The 19146-nt window shown below is 45.6% G+C and overlaps 1 protein-coding gene and 1 non-coding gene across 2 annotated transcripts; one reads left to right on the top strand and one right to left on the bottom strand.

Moving 5' to 3' along the window:
- Positions 1-1646: 1646 nt before the first annotated feature.
- LOC120711920 (bifunctional dethiobiotin synthetase/7,8-diamino-pelargonic acid aminotransferase, mitochondrial-like) lies at positions 1647-17651 on the top strand. Its single transcript, XM_039997596.1, has 14 exons — positions 1647-2392; positions 3451-3621; positions 3738-3999; positions 4115-4198; positions 4407-4527; positions 11585-11733; positions 13145-13239; positions 13646-13761; positions 13841-13987; positions 14156-14289; positions 14370-14501; positions 14633-14767; positions 16147-16259; positions 17208-17651. Exons 1-14 carry the CDS (start codon positions 1740-1742, stop codon positions 17377-17379), a joined length of 2484 nt encoding a protein of 827 aa, XP_039853530.1. The 5' UTR covers positions 1647-1739; the 3' UTR covers positions 17380-17651.
- A 1416-nt stretch (positions 17652-19067) lies between these two features.
- Positions 19068-19140, bottom strand: TRNAR-UCU. Its single transcript has one exon. It is a non-coding gene; the product is annotated as a tRNA-Arg (tRNA).
- Between the last annotated feature and the right edge of the window lie 6 nt (positions 19141-19146).

Raw genomic sequence — 19146 nt, 5'->3', positions numbered from 1 at the left:
GGCGCAGAGGACACCTTCAATTGCGCTAGTCTGGTGGACACCAAGCACCTGGTCCAAACATGGAAGAGATGGCAGGCGGTGGAACAGACTGAGTCCTTAGGGGAGTAACAACCAGAGCCCTAGTGGGTGGAATCCTCCATGGCCACCTGCGTAGAGGTCCTCCTGGACTGTCGATCCATCGACAGTAGGGGCTAGAAGTCTAGGGTTTGGGAGGTCGAGATTTGGGGATAATTTGGTTGTAAAAGTATGGATTTGGGGCTTTATGTTGCAAGTATGGATTTGGGGCTTTATGTTGCAATTTGACGCGGAAGGCATTATGATGGGGGCAGGGACCCGGGTCCCCAGCGGGCCTACTTTGATGGCACTAGGCCGGGTCCACTCCGTACCCCGCAGCCCGAACCGAGCGCACCAAGGACACCACTTGGGACGATGGGCGTGCTTGTCAAGCGAGCCCCCGTTCCATCGTACGCGCCGTCCACTCCAGCTGCACGCCACGCCTGCATGCTCAACAGGACCCGCTGACAGGGTCACAGTGTATACTGCGCCACCTACCCGTCCTTGTGGATGAGAGATGGGAGGGGGCGTCAACTCCTCCACACCGCACGCGTCATCATGACCATGCTGACACCACTCCATTATGCCAGAGGACTGTGACGGGGCAAGGCCGCCTAACCATAGCAGGGCACCCCTCAACGGGTGTGCCGTCCTCGAGTCAGAGACTGACCTGGGAAGGACGTGCGGAGCCGATATGGACGGACAGATGAGAAGACGAGCGCCGAGCCCCAACCAAGCACCGCAACCATTCCGACTGACCGGGATGGGACAACAGCACGACAACCCGTCGCCCAAGAAAACCAACCAGGAGCAGCTCCTCCACTCCCGACCGACGAAGTGGGACCCGCCAACTGACGAAGACGAAGGACCTTCCATCGGACTAAGGCACCACGATAGAAATATGTAAACCAGGGGCCCTCACCTTGAAGTATAAAAGGGGAGTCCCTCACGTAGAAAAAGGGAGAGTCCACTACTTGAAAGCTTGTAAGCTCCCCTCCAACTTTGAGTCCACTACTTGAAAGCTTGTAGCAGTACTGTGCTGAACCGAAGCTGAAGCCAATGAAGCCACGTTTTCTGGCTTCGGTTGCTTCGTCCCTTTCCCAGTTCATTTTGAACCAACACTCCAGAATAGTTGCGCTACAGTTCCATCTACTGTAGCACAAAGCCGAAGCCGTTATTTGCGAAGCTGTGCCAAACACGCCCTTATTATTTAAAAATGTCAAATAAAATTTAATTATATTTTTCCTCACAAATGTGTGCTAATTCGCAAGACGAATATAATGAGCCTAATTAATCCGCAATTTGTAACTGTGATGCTAACCATCTACTAATCATGAATTGTTTTATTTTACTAAATTCGTCTCGTAGTTTAGTTTGAGAGTTCTGCAATTAGTTTTATAATCAGATTTTATTTAATATTTTTAAATAATAAGATTTTTATTTGAGGTGACGGAGACTAAGATTACTCGGTGAATCTAAACACCACCTAACCTAGGACCGTCTGGTCCACGATTCAAAAAAAAAAAGGACCGTCTGGTCCTCCAACGAAACGAATTTCCGAGCATAAATAGGACATTTTTCACCCTTTTTCTAACGCCAGTCTCTAGCAGATAATCCAAAGCTGTCACGCGGGTCTCTCGTCCTCACTCCTCCCCGAACCCCGTCCAAAACCCACCTCCGCTGCCATGCTCCGCCGCCTCCTTCTCCGCTTCCGCCAGCGCCGCTACTACTCCGCCGCCGCCACCGTGCCCCTCTCCGCACCGACCTTCGCCGTCTTCGGCGCCAACACCGGCGTCGGCAAGACCCTCGTCTCCGCGGGCCTCGCCGCGGCCCTCCTCAGCTCCCGCTCCCCCTCCGTCTCGGCCGTCAGCTACCTCAAGCCGCTCCAGACCGGCTACCCCGCCGACTCCGACGCGCGATTCGTCTTCGCCAGGACCCCCGCGCTGCTCCGCGCCTCGTCCTCCTCCTCCTCTCCCCGCGCCACCCGCCTCGTCTCCTCATGCCGCACCCTCTTCCCGTCCCCCGCCGTGGGGGCGGAGGCGGAACCCCTCCGCGAGAGCCAGGAGAATGTGGTGACCTACGGAGGGGATGGGGCGGTGGAGGAGACGAAGGTGCTCTCGTGCAGGACGGCGTACGCGTGGCGGGAGCCGGTGTCGCCGCACCTGGCGGCCGAGAGGGAGGGGATGGCGGCGGGGGACGATGAGGTCAGGGGTTGCGTGGAGCAGTGGCTGCTGGAGGAAGACGTGGGGGAGGGCGGGGAGGCGTGGAAGGTTCTGGAGACGGCTGGGGGCGTCGCTAGCCCCGGTGCATCCGGCGCGCTGCAATGTGACCTCTACCGGTGCATTACTTTCACTGCTTGCAGCGGATTCTGTTATCGGTTTTTGAGACATGCTTGTTTCCTTGCTTGATGTCATTGAATACGAGTATAATGTAGTCCGAGCACATTAGGATTTAGAGAACTCTTTAGAAGCATATTTTTATTGCAACGCCTCATAAGCTGCTATAAAAATCAATGTGGTGTTACAAGTTCTGTGAAATATGAATTCAGTGATACAACTTTTGTGCCCAATGCGTGCATATAATACGACTAATTGTTGGTCAAAGTTTATGTTGACTTTTCCAAATCTGAATATGCCTTATAAAAAGAAAGAGGGAGTATCTCAGGCAGAATGAACAAAATGACATTTGAGTTTTGTTTGTTGCCTTAGTGGTTGTACATTATAATTCAGGATCAAGATAGTTGATCTGATGTCATTATTTTATATTCTCTATAAGAAAAATAGTTCAATGAAACCACCATGTGTACTAGACTCTTCTATAGAAACTGCAGACTCAAACCAAATAGTAATCTGTAAAACCAGCAGCCAAGGTTAATGTGTGCGGATGGACTGAATTGCGGTGAACAATTAGCTGTTCTTAGTTTACTAGGTTGTATATTGAATATCTTCTGTAGTGATCCAAAAGTCTACAATTTTATGCAAACATGCATAAAAGGGCAAACATGCCTTTTGATCCAGTCATTTATCAGACTATCATATGGTTAATTATATGGGCCCTGCTTAGTATAAATCTCAAATGTGGAAAGGCACGAGGGAATAGCCTGCTTGGGTCTTATGAAGCAACTTGGCTCCTCTAAATACACCACCCTAGTCAGTAGAGAAGCGCTGTATCTCATTCTTCTCTTGTTTCCATCCCCATGTTGCAACTTTGTGGGATCACCTGAATGACCAACTCACCAGACATTTTACTATTTTAGATAAGAATTCAAATGGATTGACCTGGTTTTACCTCAATTCTTAAATCAACTTCTGATTTGTTAACTGTTAGCTTGAAGTTTTAAAACGTGTTGAGCTGATGTTTTAGGTGGCCATTGTTGATTGCTTGAACTCTTGACAGACCTTTTAGGTTACCTGCTATTCTTGTTGGAGATGGCCGCCTAGGTGGCATTTCATCCACTTTGTCTGCATATGAAACCTTGTTGCTAAGAGGGTATGATGTGAGCGCAGTTATTTTGGAAGACCGTGGCTTATCAAATGACAAATTCTTGCTTTCTTTCTTGAGAAACAGGTTTGCATTCTTGGCCATCCAGTTAATTCTATTATTTTATTAAATGAATGGTTCGACTGCTCTATTTTTTGTTTAGATATGACAGCTTTCAACTCTTTATTGACTTTGCTGTTTAGGGTACATGTGCATGGCTTGCCACAAATTCCTGAAGATCCTTTAGATGACCTAACTGATTGGTTTTCTGAGTCATCATCAGTATTTAATGTTCTTAAGGATGCCCTGCAATCATTTCATTTGAATAGAATTGAGCGGTTAAACAGCATGCAAAGAAAATCCAAGGATTTACTATGGTGGCCTTTTACTCAGCACAATCTTGTCCCTCAAGAATCTGTTACAGTAATTGATTCACGTTGTGGTGAGAATTTTTCTGCATACAAGGTATGTACTAGTTCTACTCTATTTATTTTTCTTAAAAAATATAATTGTGATGAAGCTTCGGTTACACAGCATGGTGGATGAACAGTAAATCCATTAGTTCTATATCTTCATGCAGATTAAAGACAACAAGATGATGCTTGTCCCTCAATTTGATGCATGTGCAAGTTGGTGGACTCAAGGCCCTGATTCCAACTTGCAGGTTTAGTCCTCACATCTCGTGCAGCATGTGAATTTCTTGTCTATCTTCTTTTATTTTTCTACAAGAACTCTGTTTGTACACTGTTTTATTACTCAAGTTGTGTATTTCAACTTTTGACAGGCAATTTTTGTAGCCTAAACTTGTGTACTTGAACTTTTGACAGGCAGTTTTTGTAGCCTAAAGCACTAAACTTCTCTTTACTCATTAGATTGAACTTGCAAGAGATATGGGTTATGCTGCTGCAAGATATGGTCATGTGATGTTTCCGGAGAATGTTCATGAGCCTGCTCTTCATTCTGCGGAAATTTTGCTTGGAGGAGTTGGCAAAGGTAACATTTACTCAATTCTAATTGTATGTTACTCAATAGTGGAGATTAATGCAAAAGTTAACATGGACCTCAAAAGACATCTCAGCTTCAAATTCTACTTTTCTTGGATATATTTAGAGCTTGTGTGCTTGATGATAGTTACATTTACTGCAAGAAATGAAGCAATTATAAGGATGCCAGCATGAAACGAGACATGCTTTTGAGTCATATCAATAGTTTAGCTTTGTGTAGTGTAGCTGTTGTGGACTGGTTCTTCGGCCACAAGTTCCAATGGCGCAAGAAGAAGGACGCATCTATTAGTGGCTAAGATATTTTGTGTCCTGGTTTGTAATTTAGATTATTTTAGAGATAAAACATTAGAGTTTGTTACAGGGTTTGTTAGGGCCGGCTCTATTTAAAGGAGAGTCGGCACATTGGATTGGTTAAGCAGAGAATAAACCTCAAGAGTTCAGAGCCTCCAAGGGAGGGCGAACTAGGGTTTATCACCTGTTATCGTATTGCATTGCTTGTTAATCTTGCCCCAACATCTCTGGTATCAGTCTAGGTCTTTCCTCGGCTGTTCCAATCTCCACGTCCCCCCCTTCCCGGCGCGCCGCTAAACCCCACCGCATCCACTGCAATGGCCGGCGATGAAGACGATACTACACCCGTCTCGAAGGCCGCCTTCGACGAGGCGATCGACAAGATGATCAAGATGATCGGCGACATCGGCAAGAAGGTGAACACGGAGGTGTCCTCTGTTCGCTAGGATTACGCCCTCCTGTCGACCTCCATCAAGAACGTGCAGACGCAACTCCTGGAGAAACAAGGCTGTTTTGACTCGGGCTAATACTCCGGCGGCGCCAAGGCTTCGGCGCCACCCGTCCACAAGCTCTGTTTCCCAAAGTACGACGGCTCCGAGGATCCCATCACCTGGATCCACAAGGGCGAGCAGTTTTTTCGTGCGCACGGCACGCCAGAGGACCAGAAGGTGTGGACGACCACGTTCTACCTCCAAGGCGCAGCAAGCCAGTGGTACTACAGTTGGGAGAAGAATCACGGCGTCCACAAACGGTTCGGCCCCCCCTCCGGAGCAACCCCCTCGGCGAGCTCTCTCATTGCCGCCGCACGGGATCCGTCGACGAGTACGTCGATCAATTCCTAAAGCTACTGGCCAGATGCGAGGATGTCAGCGAGAAACAACAGATTGATCTGTTCACCGTGGGCCTCCAACCCATGTGCACCGATGTCGAAATGCACGCTCCTGCCACACTGGAAGATGTCATGGCGTTGGCCAGAACTTACGAACGCCGTCTGCAGATCACAACCGATGTCGCGCGTGGACCTGCGCGCCCCGCCAAAACGGTGGCCATGCCATCGCCGACACCGCCCACGGCGATCACACAGGCCAAATCAGGCGCGCCCAGCGCACGTCCTCGCCGTCTCTCACCAGAAGAGATGGCCCAGCGTCGCCTCGAGGGCCTTTGCTTCAACTGCCCAACGAAATTCTCCAAGGAACACTTGAAGCAATGTCCCAGGAGGGGCATCTACATCATGGACATGGAGGAAGATGCCGATTCCAGTTCAGATTCTGATGGCGCTACAGAAGTCTCCATCCATGCCATGACTGGCATCACTACAGGCGACACCATGCTGCTGTCTACCACGGTGTCTCAAACGCCGTTCATCGCGCTCGTCGATTCTGGTTCAACACATTGCTTCATGTCTACGACCACCGCCGAGCATCTCGGCCTTCGGCCGATGCCACGCCCTGGCCTCTCGGTCGGCGTCGCCAATGGCGAGCGCGTTCCCTCCGCCGGAGTCTGCCCCAACACCCTGATCTCCATATCTGGTGAAGACTTCTACGTCGACATCTTCATCATACCTCTGGCGAGATACGAGCTGGTCTTGGGGTGCCAATGGCTACGCACCCTGGGCCCGGTGCTGTGGGAGTGGGACTTCAAGCTGAAGACAATGATGTTCTGGCGGGGTGACCACCGTGTCCATTGGCAAGGCGTCGGCACCACCTCGACGCCCATGTTGTTGCCCCTAGCGACGGCGGATCTACTGGATCGCCTACTCCAGGAATTCAGCGATCTCTTTGCTGAATCGACGGGTCTCCCTCCTCAGCGCCAACTGGACCATCGCATTCACCTCCTCCCCGACACAGCACCTGTAGCGGTTCGCCCATACCGTTACCCCCAGCTCTTGAAGGACGAAATCGAACGACAATGTCAAGAGATGCTGCAACAGGGGATCATTCGCCCCAGTACCTCGGCGTTCTCTTCTCCCGTCCTCCTTGTGCGCAAGAAGGACAGCAGCTTGCGATTCTGCGTCGACTACAGGGCACTGAACGCGAAGACAGGACGGGATATGTTCCTAATTCCCGTCGTTGAGGAACTCCTGGATGAACTCCACGGCGCCGCATTCTTCACCAAATTGGATCTGCGCAGTGGATACTTCCAAGTGCGGATGCATGAAGATGACATTGCCAAGACGGCGTTCCGCACTCACCATGGCCAATGAGTTCCTCGTGATGCCCTTCGGCCTCACCAACGCGCCCTCGACGTTTCAAGCATTGATGAATGAGGTTCTTCGTCCTTTTCTTTGCCGGTGTGTCCTCGTTTTCATTGATGACATACTAATCTACAGCAAGTCATGGATCGAGCACCTCCAACACATGCGCATGGTATTCGCCATTCTGCGGGAACACAGCCTGGTGCTCAAGCGCTCCAAGTGCCTGTTCGTACAGCGCAACGTGGCATATTTGGGCCACGTTATCACCGGCTCTGGCATCGCCATGGACGACTCCAAGATTGATGCTGTGAAGGCGTGGCCACTACCCAAGACGATCAGGGCATTGCGCGGCTTCCTCGGCCTCACGGGGTACTACAGGCGCTTCATCCACAATTACGGCATCATCGCTGCCCCGTTGACTGCCCTCCTCAAGAAAGAAGTGTTCCGGTGGATGGACGATGCCACAACAGCGTTCGACGCACTCAAGATCGCCCTGACATCCGCGCCGGTCCTATAGCTTCCTGACTTCGACAAGGAATTCATCGTCGATTGTGACGTCCTAGGATCTGGTTTCCGGGCGGTCCTCCACCAAGGCCAAGGGCCTATCGCTTTCTTCAGCTGCGCCGTGGCGCTGCAGCACGCCAAGCTTGCCGCTTATGAGCGGGAGCTCATCGGCCTCGTTCAGGCCGTTCGTCATTGGCGCCCCTACCTCTGGACACGTTCGTTCACCATCCGAACAGACCACTGCAGATTGAAGCACATGCTCGACCAGCGGCTCTCCACAATTCCGCAGCACACATGGGTTAGTAAACTGTTCAGTTACACGTTCTCTGTGATTTACAGGCCTGGTCGCCAGAATGCAGCCACGGACGCGTTGTCTCGACACGATGAGGACACGGGCCATGCGCACGCTCTCGCGCTGTCCACGCCCGAGTTCGCCTTCTTCGACGACTTTAGGAAGGAGGCAGATTCCCTCAACGACATCGTCACCAAACGTCAGGAAATCGCTGAAGGTACGGCCGGTGCTGCCTGGTCCATGGTGGACGGATTCGTCCTGCACCGCGGTCGGGTGTTCGTCCCTTCAGCATTGTCGCTGTGGCTGCAAATCCTCGCCACGGCCCACGGCATGGGTTATGAGGGCGTACAGAAGACGCTCCACCGACTTCGCGCCTCCTTCTACAATCCGCACGCCAGCCGCCTCATCCGCGACTGTGTCAAGGGCTGCGACGTCTGTCAACGCAACAAGTCGGAACACCTGCACCCTGCCGGACTTCTGCAACTTCTCGACGTTCCGAGCTCGGTGTGGTCGGATATAGCCATGGACTTCGTCAAGGGTTTCCCTCGCGTTGGCGGGAAATCGGTCGTCCTCACCGTCGTCGACCGGTTCTCCAAGTACGCGCACTTCATCGCGGTCGGCCACCCCTACACCGCCATGTCCGTCGCCAGGGTCTTCTTCGATCAGATCGTCAGGCTCCACGGCCTCCCTTGCTCCATTGTGAGCGACAGGGATCCGGTGTTCACCAGCAAGCTCTGGACGGAGCTGTTCTCCCTCGCCGGCGTCAAAATGTGTCTCAGCTCGGTGTTCCGGCCACAGACAGACGGCCAGTCTGAAGTCACTAACCGCATCCTGGGCGTCTACCTCCGTTGCCTTGCAGGTGATCGCCCTCGTAGCTGGTTGCGTTGGCTTCCATGGGCGGAATTTTGTTACAATTCGTCGTACTAGTCCGCCCTCCAGACGACTCCGTTCCAGGTGGTTTATGGTCGGCCGCCGCCGACCATGTTGTCCTACGAGCCGGGCGTGGCTCGCATCGTCGCCCTGGATCGCCAACTCCAGGAAAGCGACACGTTTTTGGCTGACATTCGGGAACGCCTGTTGCAAGTGTAGCGCATCTAGGCCGATAGATGCTAATGGTAAATTTCGGTGATTAATGACAACCGTATGCGACTAACGTGTGTTTTAAAGGAAAGCTCAATAACTGGATTAGTCTCATATGTAATATGAAAGGAGACCCCTCAATTCGAAACAATCATGCGTACCAAGGACTCAATTTGAAAGATTAAGGACCTTTCTAGTCTCAAGTGTCACAAGGAGTTGAAGGACACTTGTTTTAGTTAGGTTTTATAGTTTCTAGTTCTTGATCGTACTATTAAGAGGGGTTCATGAGTTAGTAGCTTGATCAAACTTGAGTTGGTCTTAGAAATCTTGCACACTCACTCAAAAACAGTAAAAGATGGTCAATAGAAGTCAACACAACTCTTGGAAGAAGAAACAATTAAAGTCACATTCGAATCCAAGTCAAAACAGCTGAAAACAAAGAAAATCAGTAGCACCGGTTGAACCGGTGCCCCAGCATCGGAGCATCCGATGCATGGCGGAAGGACCGATGCCCTGTCGGTCTATCTTCTCTGGATAAATGCAGAAATCAAGTTTAGCACCGGTTGAACCGATGGTCAAAAAGATAAGCACCGGTGCAATGAAAGTCTTTTGTTCCAGAGAGCATGTTTTGGTGGACTTCAACCTCTCTTCAGCACCGGTTGAACCGACGCTCCGAAATCAAAGCACTGGTGCAATGAAAGTCTTTTGTTCCAGGGAGCATATTTTGGTGGACTCCAACTTCTCTTCAGCACCGGTTGAACCGACGGTTCAGAATCAAAGCACCGGTGCATTGGATGTACTTTGTTCCAGAACGCTTGTTTGAGTTGATCAGTGAACCTCTTCAGCACCGGTTGATCCGATGCACCTTCGGAGCATGCACCGGTGCAATAACGCAAGCGTGGATACTGTGTCAGAACTCCAACGGCTACTTCTTTGACACAGAGAGACCGGTTGAATCGATGCTCATATTTTCTATACCGTCGGTTCTTCCGGTGGTCACTGTTTTTCTGCAGAAAACTTCCAACGGCTATGTGACCTCCTCCACTCTATATAAGGGTACCCCCTGACTCATTTCAGTTGCCTTTGACATCTTGAAAACCTGAGGCCACCCTTGAGAAGAAGAGAAAGAGCTTTGAGCAAAAGAGAGAAGATCTAGTGCTTAGTTTGTGCTTCAACTTTGAAGAACTCATCCTTTGCAAGTGTAGCAAGTGTGCTTGAGCTAGGGCCAACTGAGTGTAGGTCAAGTGAAGGCTTAGGAGCTTGTTACTCTTGGTGTTTGGCAGCACCTAGACGATCTTGGTGATCGAAGTGTTTCTCGCGGAGCTTGCCAAGGATTGTGGGAGCACGGAGAAGAAGTTTGTACGTGGCTTGAGCTCCACCACGCCGGGATGGTGAACGGAGACTCTTAGTGAGCACCCAAGTCTCGGTGACATGGGAAGTGACAAGACTCTTAGTGAGTGTCACAACGTGGATTAGGGGTGTGTGCTAACACATCGACACTACGGAAAAAAACCCGGTTGTCTCTTGCACTCTCTTTCATTTCAAGCACTTACTTTCATGCATTCTTTCATGTGCTTGACCTTAGAGATCATAGCTTAGCTCTACCTTGCTTAGTTTCATATCTTTGTTAGCTTGTGTAGTTTGCTTTGTTTAGCCCGTTGGTGAATTGAGCTTTACTAGCATTGCATAGGTTAAGGTTGTTTTATCTATCTTAGAATTTTGAAAAAGGCCCAATTCACCCCCCTCTTGGTCCATCGATCCTTACAGCAAGCTCAAGATTACATGGAGTACCACGACAAGACTCATCGCCATGTTGAGTTCGAGGTTGGCGAATGGGCGTGGCTTCGCCTCCACCAGCGTGCGGTTGCGTCGATCAAGGGCGGCAATTCTTCCAAGCTCTTGCTGTGCTACTATGGACCGTTACAGATCCTGGAACGCGTGGGCTCCGTCGCGTACCGCCTCAAGCTGCCGGCCAAGTCCCGCTTGCACGACGTCTTCCATGTGGTGTTTCTCAAGAAGTATACCGGCAGCTCTCCAGCAACCTCAGTTCCTCTTCCTCTGGTCGTTCACGGCCACGCGGTCCCTGCACCGGCTTCGGTTCTCCACGCTCGCCCATCTAGTACTTCGTGGGACCTGCTCGTCCAGTGGCAAGGTCAGTCCGATGCCGACGCGACCTGGGAGCCATTGGAGCAGTTCAAGGAATCGTTCCCTGATTTCCAGCTTGAGGACAAGCTGTTTTCATACGGGGAGGGAAGTGTTGTGGACCGGTTCTTCGGCCACAAGTTCCAACGGCGCAAGAAGAAGGACACATCTATTATTGGCTAAGATATTTTGTGTCCTGGTTTGTAATTTAGATTATTTTAGAGATAAAACATTAGAGTTTGTTACAGGGTTTGTTAGGGCCGGCTCTATTTAAAGGAGAGTCGGCACATTGGATTGGTTAAGCAGAGAATAAACCTCAAGAGTTCAGAGCCTCCAAGGGAGGGCGAACTAGGGTTTATCACCTGTTATCGTATTGCATTGCTTGTTAATCTAGCCCCAACAGTATCATTATTTCTTATTGCGTGCCTTTATTTTTGTCAACTCTATCCACATTGTAGTATAGCATTTTTCCTCATTGCATGCCTTTATTTGTGTCAAAGTTGTATTGTCTTATTTGTGTCACAACTTCCCCCTTTTTGTCAGGTTGGGCTTCTCGAGTCTATTATTCAGACAATGGATCTACTGCAATTGAAATTGCTCTGAAGATGGCATTCCGTAAATTTTCACTTGATCATGGAATTCTAGCGGACAGTGAAAATAGTATCAAGAACGAAAGAAATATTCAGTTTAAGGTCTATTACTGGCATACTAAACATCCCTGGCTTCCTCGCTTAATTTTATCAACTGAACTATAAATAAGTTCACTGCAAGGGAATTTTATTTTCGTGGAGTGAAAATTACAATTAATATTTGTCTGTACAAGTTGAGGCTTAAGTTTCCGGCTCACCAGAACTGCTTGGACAATATTTTTAAAATTTTATTTTAAATATTTTAGTGTAATGTTGTTTAATGTTTATCACAGAAAGCGCATTACTCATTATGTTAACTTGAATAATGGACAAGATGAAAATGAAGTCAAAAACAGTTTAATCATAAATACCAAGTGTTATAGTTAAACATGGATCAAATAGAAGTTTCTGTTTTTTCCTTTTTGTGGATTCTTTCTTACTTTTGTTAAATTTATGGTGAAATCCTGTCAAAATAATAGTAGGGAATTATGGTTAGGCTGATGATTAAGGTATCTGGACATATTGCATATAGGCCAAAAACCAAAAAAAAAATTAAGTGCTGGCTGTGAGTGCGGGTAGATGATTCATTTAATGGGTAATTTGAGTACACTTGTGTTCTATAATTAAATAAACAGCCGCATTTCCCTTTGTTGCTACTAGGTTTCATATCTTATTTTTCTGTGAATCATTTTTACGATTGACACTACTTTCCTTAGCTATACCCATTGGGTTGCCCCACCCCATGCCACTTCTTTTCAACCCTTCCCCTGATTCCCTGCTGCTTCGCTGGTGTCCGCTTCATATTGTGGCTCTCTCCTCTCTGATACCCGTCACAGGTCTCTAATTCCTTTGTAAAACTTGTATTGACTCCCATGCTCTCCTTCGCAACACAACATGGGAACATCTTGCAATGCTGATGTTTCCATACCTTCATTCCAATTGTGCCGATCATGGCACTCACTCGTTGCTAGCTGTACTCATTCGTTGAGCGCACTGTTCTTTGACATTCACTCCATGCATCATTAACCCTTTGCAGCTACTGTTCACCCCTCTGAACCCATGATTCATCTCATCCGTGCTTCTTTCAGTGCCACCTCCCACTGCATACACGCCAGAGCTAGGAGCTCACATGGTACATTTTGGGTATTGTGATCTACAATGGCCAGAATTTATTAATAATTTTAAGTCAGCAGATGACAGTACAAATGGACCTTATGCCCCATAAATCTCATTAATATACAAGATAACATTATGAAGCTTAAATCATTATTACATGATACAAAAATGGTTATCCCTTGTTTATTCTTTACCTTTGGCAGCCTCAGTTAATCACAATCACCCATCTCTGTTTACCTGATTTATCATATTTCGATTATATTTTAATATTTATAGGGGACAAATTAACGAAATGTTGAGTATAAACCTCCATTTTTTTCATCCTGATCTGCATTCTTATTAATGAATTCCTTTCTAGGTCCTTGCTCTAAACGGTTCCTATCATGGTGATACATTGGGCGCTATGGAAGCTCAAGCTCCATCAGCCTATACGTCTTTTCTTCAGCAGCCATGGTATGCCTGAATTTGAGAATTGTAGTTACTATGTCAGAAACAAGTGGACTAAGGGCCACACCATAACAACCATATCTGGGCCTCCCAAATTAATCTGGACCACATAACACACAAACTTTTTGGACCTTTATACTTTTCTGCAGTTCTCCTTTTGAACTACGCCTTTTTGTGTCTCTTTACTATGCCGAACTGAATGTCTAGGTGTTTATACTTTTCGGTAATGATTCTCTTTGCCAACCTTTATCTTTTCTGCACTAGCTGTCTCTTTAATGGCCTAATGGGGTTTTCTTTTTTTAGTTGTCCTGATAAGTTATTAAGACTCAAGCATATCCTTGGTTTTTTCAACTACCTGTCTTGTTGGTTATATCAGTAAGCCAAGATCAGTTACATGAGATTTGTTTTGAAGGTACTCAGGTAGAGGACTTTTTCTAGATCCTCCAACTGTGTATATTAAAAGTGAGATGTACAACCTTTCTTTGCCTCTGTCGATGCCACATGATCCACAGACTTCTGATGATACATGTCAGTGACTTGTGTTTAACATGTCAGATCTAATTCCTTTTGGGTTTTTATTTAACTTGTTCTTTGATTGACAATGCAGGTTTTTCTTCACAAGCTGAAGTCTTTTGCAAGAGCAGGGACAAATCATCTGCTGCTGATTTATATTTGTCCTATATAAATCAGCAACTATCAGAATTTTCTCTATCAAGCAATTCAGAGTATCTTGCAGCACTAATTATAGAACCAGGTAAATAAATTTCTCGCTTTGAACTTTTTTGGAATATTTATCATTTTTTGCTTATTCTCCATCAGTCTTTAGTTCATTTACAATCTTTTCATACTAATGGCTAAACACAATTTCAGTGCTTCTCTTTGATATTTACTGGTTTAATCTCATTAACTGGTATTTGTGTAGTAATACAAGGTGCTGGGGGAATGCTCATGATAGATCCCCTTTTCCAGCGAATACTCGTCAGTGAGTGTAAAAGTCGAAAAATACCTGTTATATTTGATGAGGTATTTACAGGATTCTGGCGTCTTGGTGTGGAGGTAATATATGCAATATCATTTCAGAGAATAGAATTTCTTTTATTTTGTATTTTTCATAATCTTGATAACTTCTCTTTCAGTCTGCTTCAGAGTTACTTGGATGTTCACCAGATATTGCTTGCTATGCAAAACTGATGACGGGGGGAATTATACCATTAGCTGCAACCTTAGCAACAGAGGAAGTTTTTGAATCCTTCAGAAGCGACTCCAAGGTACTCATCTTGAATGTGTTTGCATAATTGGCCTTAACCATCGTGAAGCATATTTGATGTTGTGCATGTGAGAAGTACCACAACAATCTGGCAGTACATGTTAGCACTGATATTTTTTTTATCTGGTCCAGCTTACGGCGCTCTTACATGGTCATTCCTATACCGCTCATCCCATGGGCTGTGCTGCAGCACTAAAAGCTATCCAGTGGTACCGGGATCCATCCACCAATTTGAACCTTGATGCTAATCATATGAAGCTACAGGAGGTAATTAATTATGCTACACTGAATAGCAGAACTTGTATTTTTATATAACTGACATTAAGGTGGACCAGAACTATGGTTTGTGAATTTTTCTCCGTTTTGAGTGTCCTTGCCTTGTGGGTTTCAAATCCATTAGAGTGGCTATTTTTTATACTGGTTTGCCAAAACCTAACGCAACTCTCCTCTTTTACCCGGGCTTGGGACCGGCTATGCTGAGACGACTCAGGAGAGAGAGTCTTCCAGTCAGCATAGGCGGAGAGTCTTCCAGTCAGGAGAGAGAGGCTTGGAATATCTCTAAAGAGATAGCTTTGGATAGGAGCGCTTGGAGACTAGCTATCAATGTGCCTGAACCTTGAACTTATTTCTTTCGGGTTTCATCTCTAGCCAACCCCAACTTGCTTGGGAAAAAAGGCTATGTTGTTGTTGTTGTTGAGTGTCCTTGCCTCTTGGATATATATGGTGCTGCTATATAAGTACATTTCATGATTTGAAGCCATTTGATAATTTAAAAAACAAGCGTGATGAGAGATTGAGAGTGATCGGTATGCCATCCAGTTTGGAGGAATATTCCTCAGATGCTGGATGGAGTGAGTGAGTACTTTTCTGTTGAATGAATCCACTTTGTCTAATCATGATGGTTAGTATGTGGTTGTTGATAATTAGCACATTGTATTACTAATTACTATATTCATTAATGTAAGATTATGATTAATAAGTTACGATAATGATTTGTATATAATTGATGTGTTGATATTATGATATGTGCTAAGTAGCATTTTTGTTGTTAATCACTCCCGCCATTTTCAAATATATGACATTGAATAATTAGCTGGTCCTAAATATTGTTTAGGGAGCAGTGATTATCATGGTAAGATTAGCATTGATTTTGTCAGTGCATTAAAAAAAGAAGTAGAAACGCTAAAATAGCCATACAGAACACACACCTGACACACCCTGGGGTTAAGTTACAAACGCGCCCATGCTAAACATGAGGTGACCACAATTACCACCACACGCTGCTAACTGCCAGGTCGAGCAGTGACCAGACTCGATAACCCTTGGTGCCTGCCAGCATCCAGACATCAGCCTCATTCTATGCCGGGAAATAACAAACACTTATAATTATTCTCATGATTCTCATTCCATCCACCGTCATTGGACCAACAAACAAAAAAATGGCTCATCCCAAAAAAACATTGATAGTCATATCCCCTCCATCCTTGCCCTCAAACTAAACATACCCCATTGAACCGAAACTTTATTATACAAGTATAATATGATCTGAAGGAGCATGTCTCTTATGTTAACATCATATCTGTCAAGTCATGCATTCAATTATGCATTTAAAAATACAAATGATAATGTTTACTCTCGATTTGCAGCTATGGGACAATGCAATTGTGAAGCAATTATCATCACTACCGAATGTGAAAAGAGTGGTCTCAATAGGAACTCTCTGTGCAATTGAGCTCAAGGCTGAGGGATTGGATGCTGGGTATGTCTCTTATGAGTCTTTATAGTAAAAGCTTAACTGATGATTTTTTGGTATTTTTTGTTTGCATAACAAGTTTTTCAAAGAGAATCCAATGATGGTCAGTTTGCCATTGTTTTTCTGTGCTGAGTTTTGTTATGGTCATTTAGAGTTTTCTCTAGAGAATGTTTTCTGATTATAAAAGAAATTTTATTGAAATTATTGCTGTGCTCCCAGTTTATAAAAGCATGAATGCATGATTAATTTTATTCTCCCATTGTCACCATTTGTGAATTTTAAGCAATCCATACCACATACCTGAAAAATGTGAGTAATCCGTTCCTAGAAACCTGTAGTATGGATTACTAACCTCTGTGTAGTGATTTTGTGACGTCCTTGCAGAAGATGACCAAATGGGTTGACTGTGGGATGTTCCTGGCCTCTTGGCCGGCCTCTGCCATGTTGGGTGGCTGAAGGTAGATGAGAAATTCGAGAAATGTGTTGGGGGCATAGATTGATCTTTTTTATTTGCGTGGACGATAATGACAGCAACCATATATGGCCAGCTAACTACCTAACAATCCAACTAATATTTGTAACAATCTAAGTAACAAATCTCCTGAGGTAACTAATTGAACATAAGGAAGTCAAGCCTGATCTTCTGTACAGGCCGACCCTGCTGATTCTTGAGCCACCACCTCTACCCGGGCAGCTCGCTTTCTCTGCATTTTATACTGGATGCCACGTATAAAAAAAATTCATGTACACGATTGCGCTAGAATCACCGCAAATAATGATGGACCATTTTCCGATCCCATCATTGCTATAGTAAGGCAGGCTCAATTCAGTGCATAGAGGTTCTTACAGTTTCAGTTTAGGAAAAACATCCATGCTTAATTGTGATAATTTATTAAGTAATACTTGATAGTTATTTATCATTATGCTATGAATTTCATGCTGTTCCCTTTCCAGGTACGCGTCACTCTATGCAAGTTCCTTGGTACAGCAACTCCGCAGAGAGGATAATATCTATGTCAGGCCCCTAGGTAACGTGATATACCTCATGTGTGGCCCGTGCACACCTCGAGATAGCTGCTCTCGGCAACTCCTCAAAGTACACCGCAGACTCTGCGGCTTCAATTGAGCCCAGTGAGAATAATTGCGAGCAGTTTGAGTCTGGACAGCCTTATGGCAACAGTTTCAGGCGATCAGTAACATGTCTCTCTTTGAGCACATGGCTTCATGCATAGACAAATTTTAGAGCGTATTGCAGAGAGATCGAAACCTTCGATCTTGTGATAGTATGTAGAAATTATTATTGATTCTGAAATTTGTTCTAATGCAGCAGGTACAGTTGCTAAGCCTGATGGTCTATTGATTTTTATTAGCTTCGTTAATGACAACGTAATTCCTAGATGCATTGTTGGTTAGTTTTTGTTCAGTTGCAATGGCAAGGTTTTTTGCAATATTAATTATGAAAAAGTTTTTGCAATATTAGAATATTGCGTGCTTTATAAATAAGAAAAATGTGTGGAAGGTCAAGATGCAAAATATATAAATATTTAGGAAAAAATAACCACCACCAATGGGACTCATTCTAAGGGTTTGACGTTTGGTTCAATTCCACACAATAATATGTTTGGGTTTGATGCTTGCAGCAATGAGTATATTTCTATTTATAAAGAGTGGACTGTTTCTGTGGTACTTTGATTTTTGGTCCGTTATTAGACGTCGGCATGTGGGTCCCACACGTTATATTAATTCTCGCGGATCACCCCCCTTTAGTCCTTCCGCAAGTTGGGCCAAGTCTTATTCCACCTCCATCACGTGACACGTTATCCGTTGCCAGTTTGAGTCTGATTCAGCCTCCATCCTGTGTCATCGTCTAACATCACCCCTAAGTCCATGGACGAGTTTGAGGCTGACAATACTATGCTCTTTGTTTTGGTGCCGCTTTGGTGCTACCATTGCCTACCAGTAAGATGAACAGTAGCAGAAAAAGAATTCAATTGCGCCCTTTTTTCCTTGCTTGCAATTGCAATTAACTACTAGCTAGGACCTACTCAATTCAGTCGCTAATAAGTACCTAGAAGAAGAGGACCATTCTTGGGAAGCCGCTGCAACAACTAGCTCAAGTTAATTATGCCATCTCCAACAAATTTTGGAGCACTGGAGGAAAGACCACGCCATTGGCATTCGATTTTTCTAGACCCTTTTGCGAGATGTTGTCTGACGGTGATCGATTTTGTCAGCAGTAGCACTGAGTTACCTGAGAACAGTCAGAGAATTGAGGAGGAAAGGAACACACGGCTTAGATTAGTCATGGCTCGAGAGAAAGGAGCGCTAGAATTAAATGGGCAGTGGGCTCCATCGGCCAGCTCATTGCAGTATAATATACCTTTCCTTTTGTTTTTATTTTTTACTTATTTGCTTATGAATCATCTTCTGCAATTACATTTACTTGTGTATTCACACCATCTCAAGATGCGTCATAGGTAAATTATGGTTTTAATCATTTTTATCGCTACTGTTTAGGAACTCTATCGACAAATAAAAATGGCAAAGGTGCAATGAGTACATAGATGGAAGGAAATATGGAGAATATATATAGAGAGATTCATTAAGCGCAATGTAAAGTGTAAGTAGAAAAGATAAAAAAGAAACTTTGTAGGATTCTTCAAAAAGTAGCATAATAATTGTTTAACCGTAGCAACGCACGGGCATTTTGCTAGTATTACCATAATATGTGGAAATCAGTCAAGGTGCAAAATAATAAATATAAAAAACAAAACACGCAGTCAATGTGCAAAAGAACAAATATAAAAAACAAAACACGCCCAGAGGGACTCGAACCCACAATCGCCTGATTAGAAGTCAGACGCCTTATCCATTAGGCCATGGGCGCTGTGCG

This window comes from Panicum virgatum, chromosome 6K, assembly GCF_016808335.1.
Source record: "Panicum virgatum strain AP13 chromosome 6K, P.virgatum_v5, whole genome shotgun sequence".
Taxonomy (NCBI): domain Eukaryota; kingdom Viridiplantae; phylum Streptophyta; class Magnoliopsida; order Poales; family Poaceae; genus Panicum; species Panicum virgatum.
This window is presented reverse-complemented; position numbering and strand designations above follow the sequence as displayed.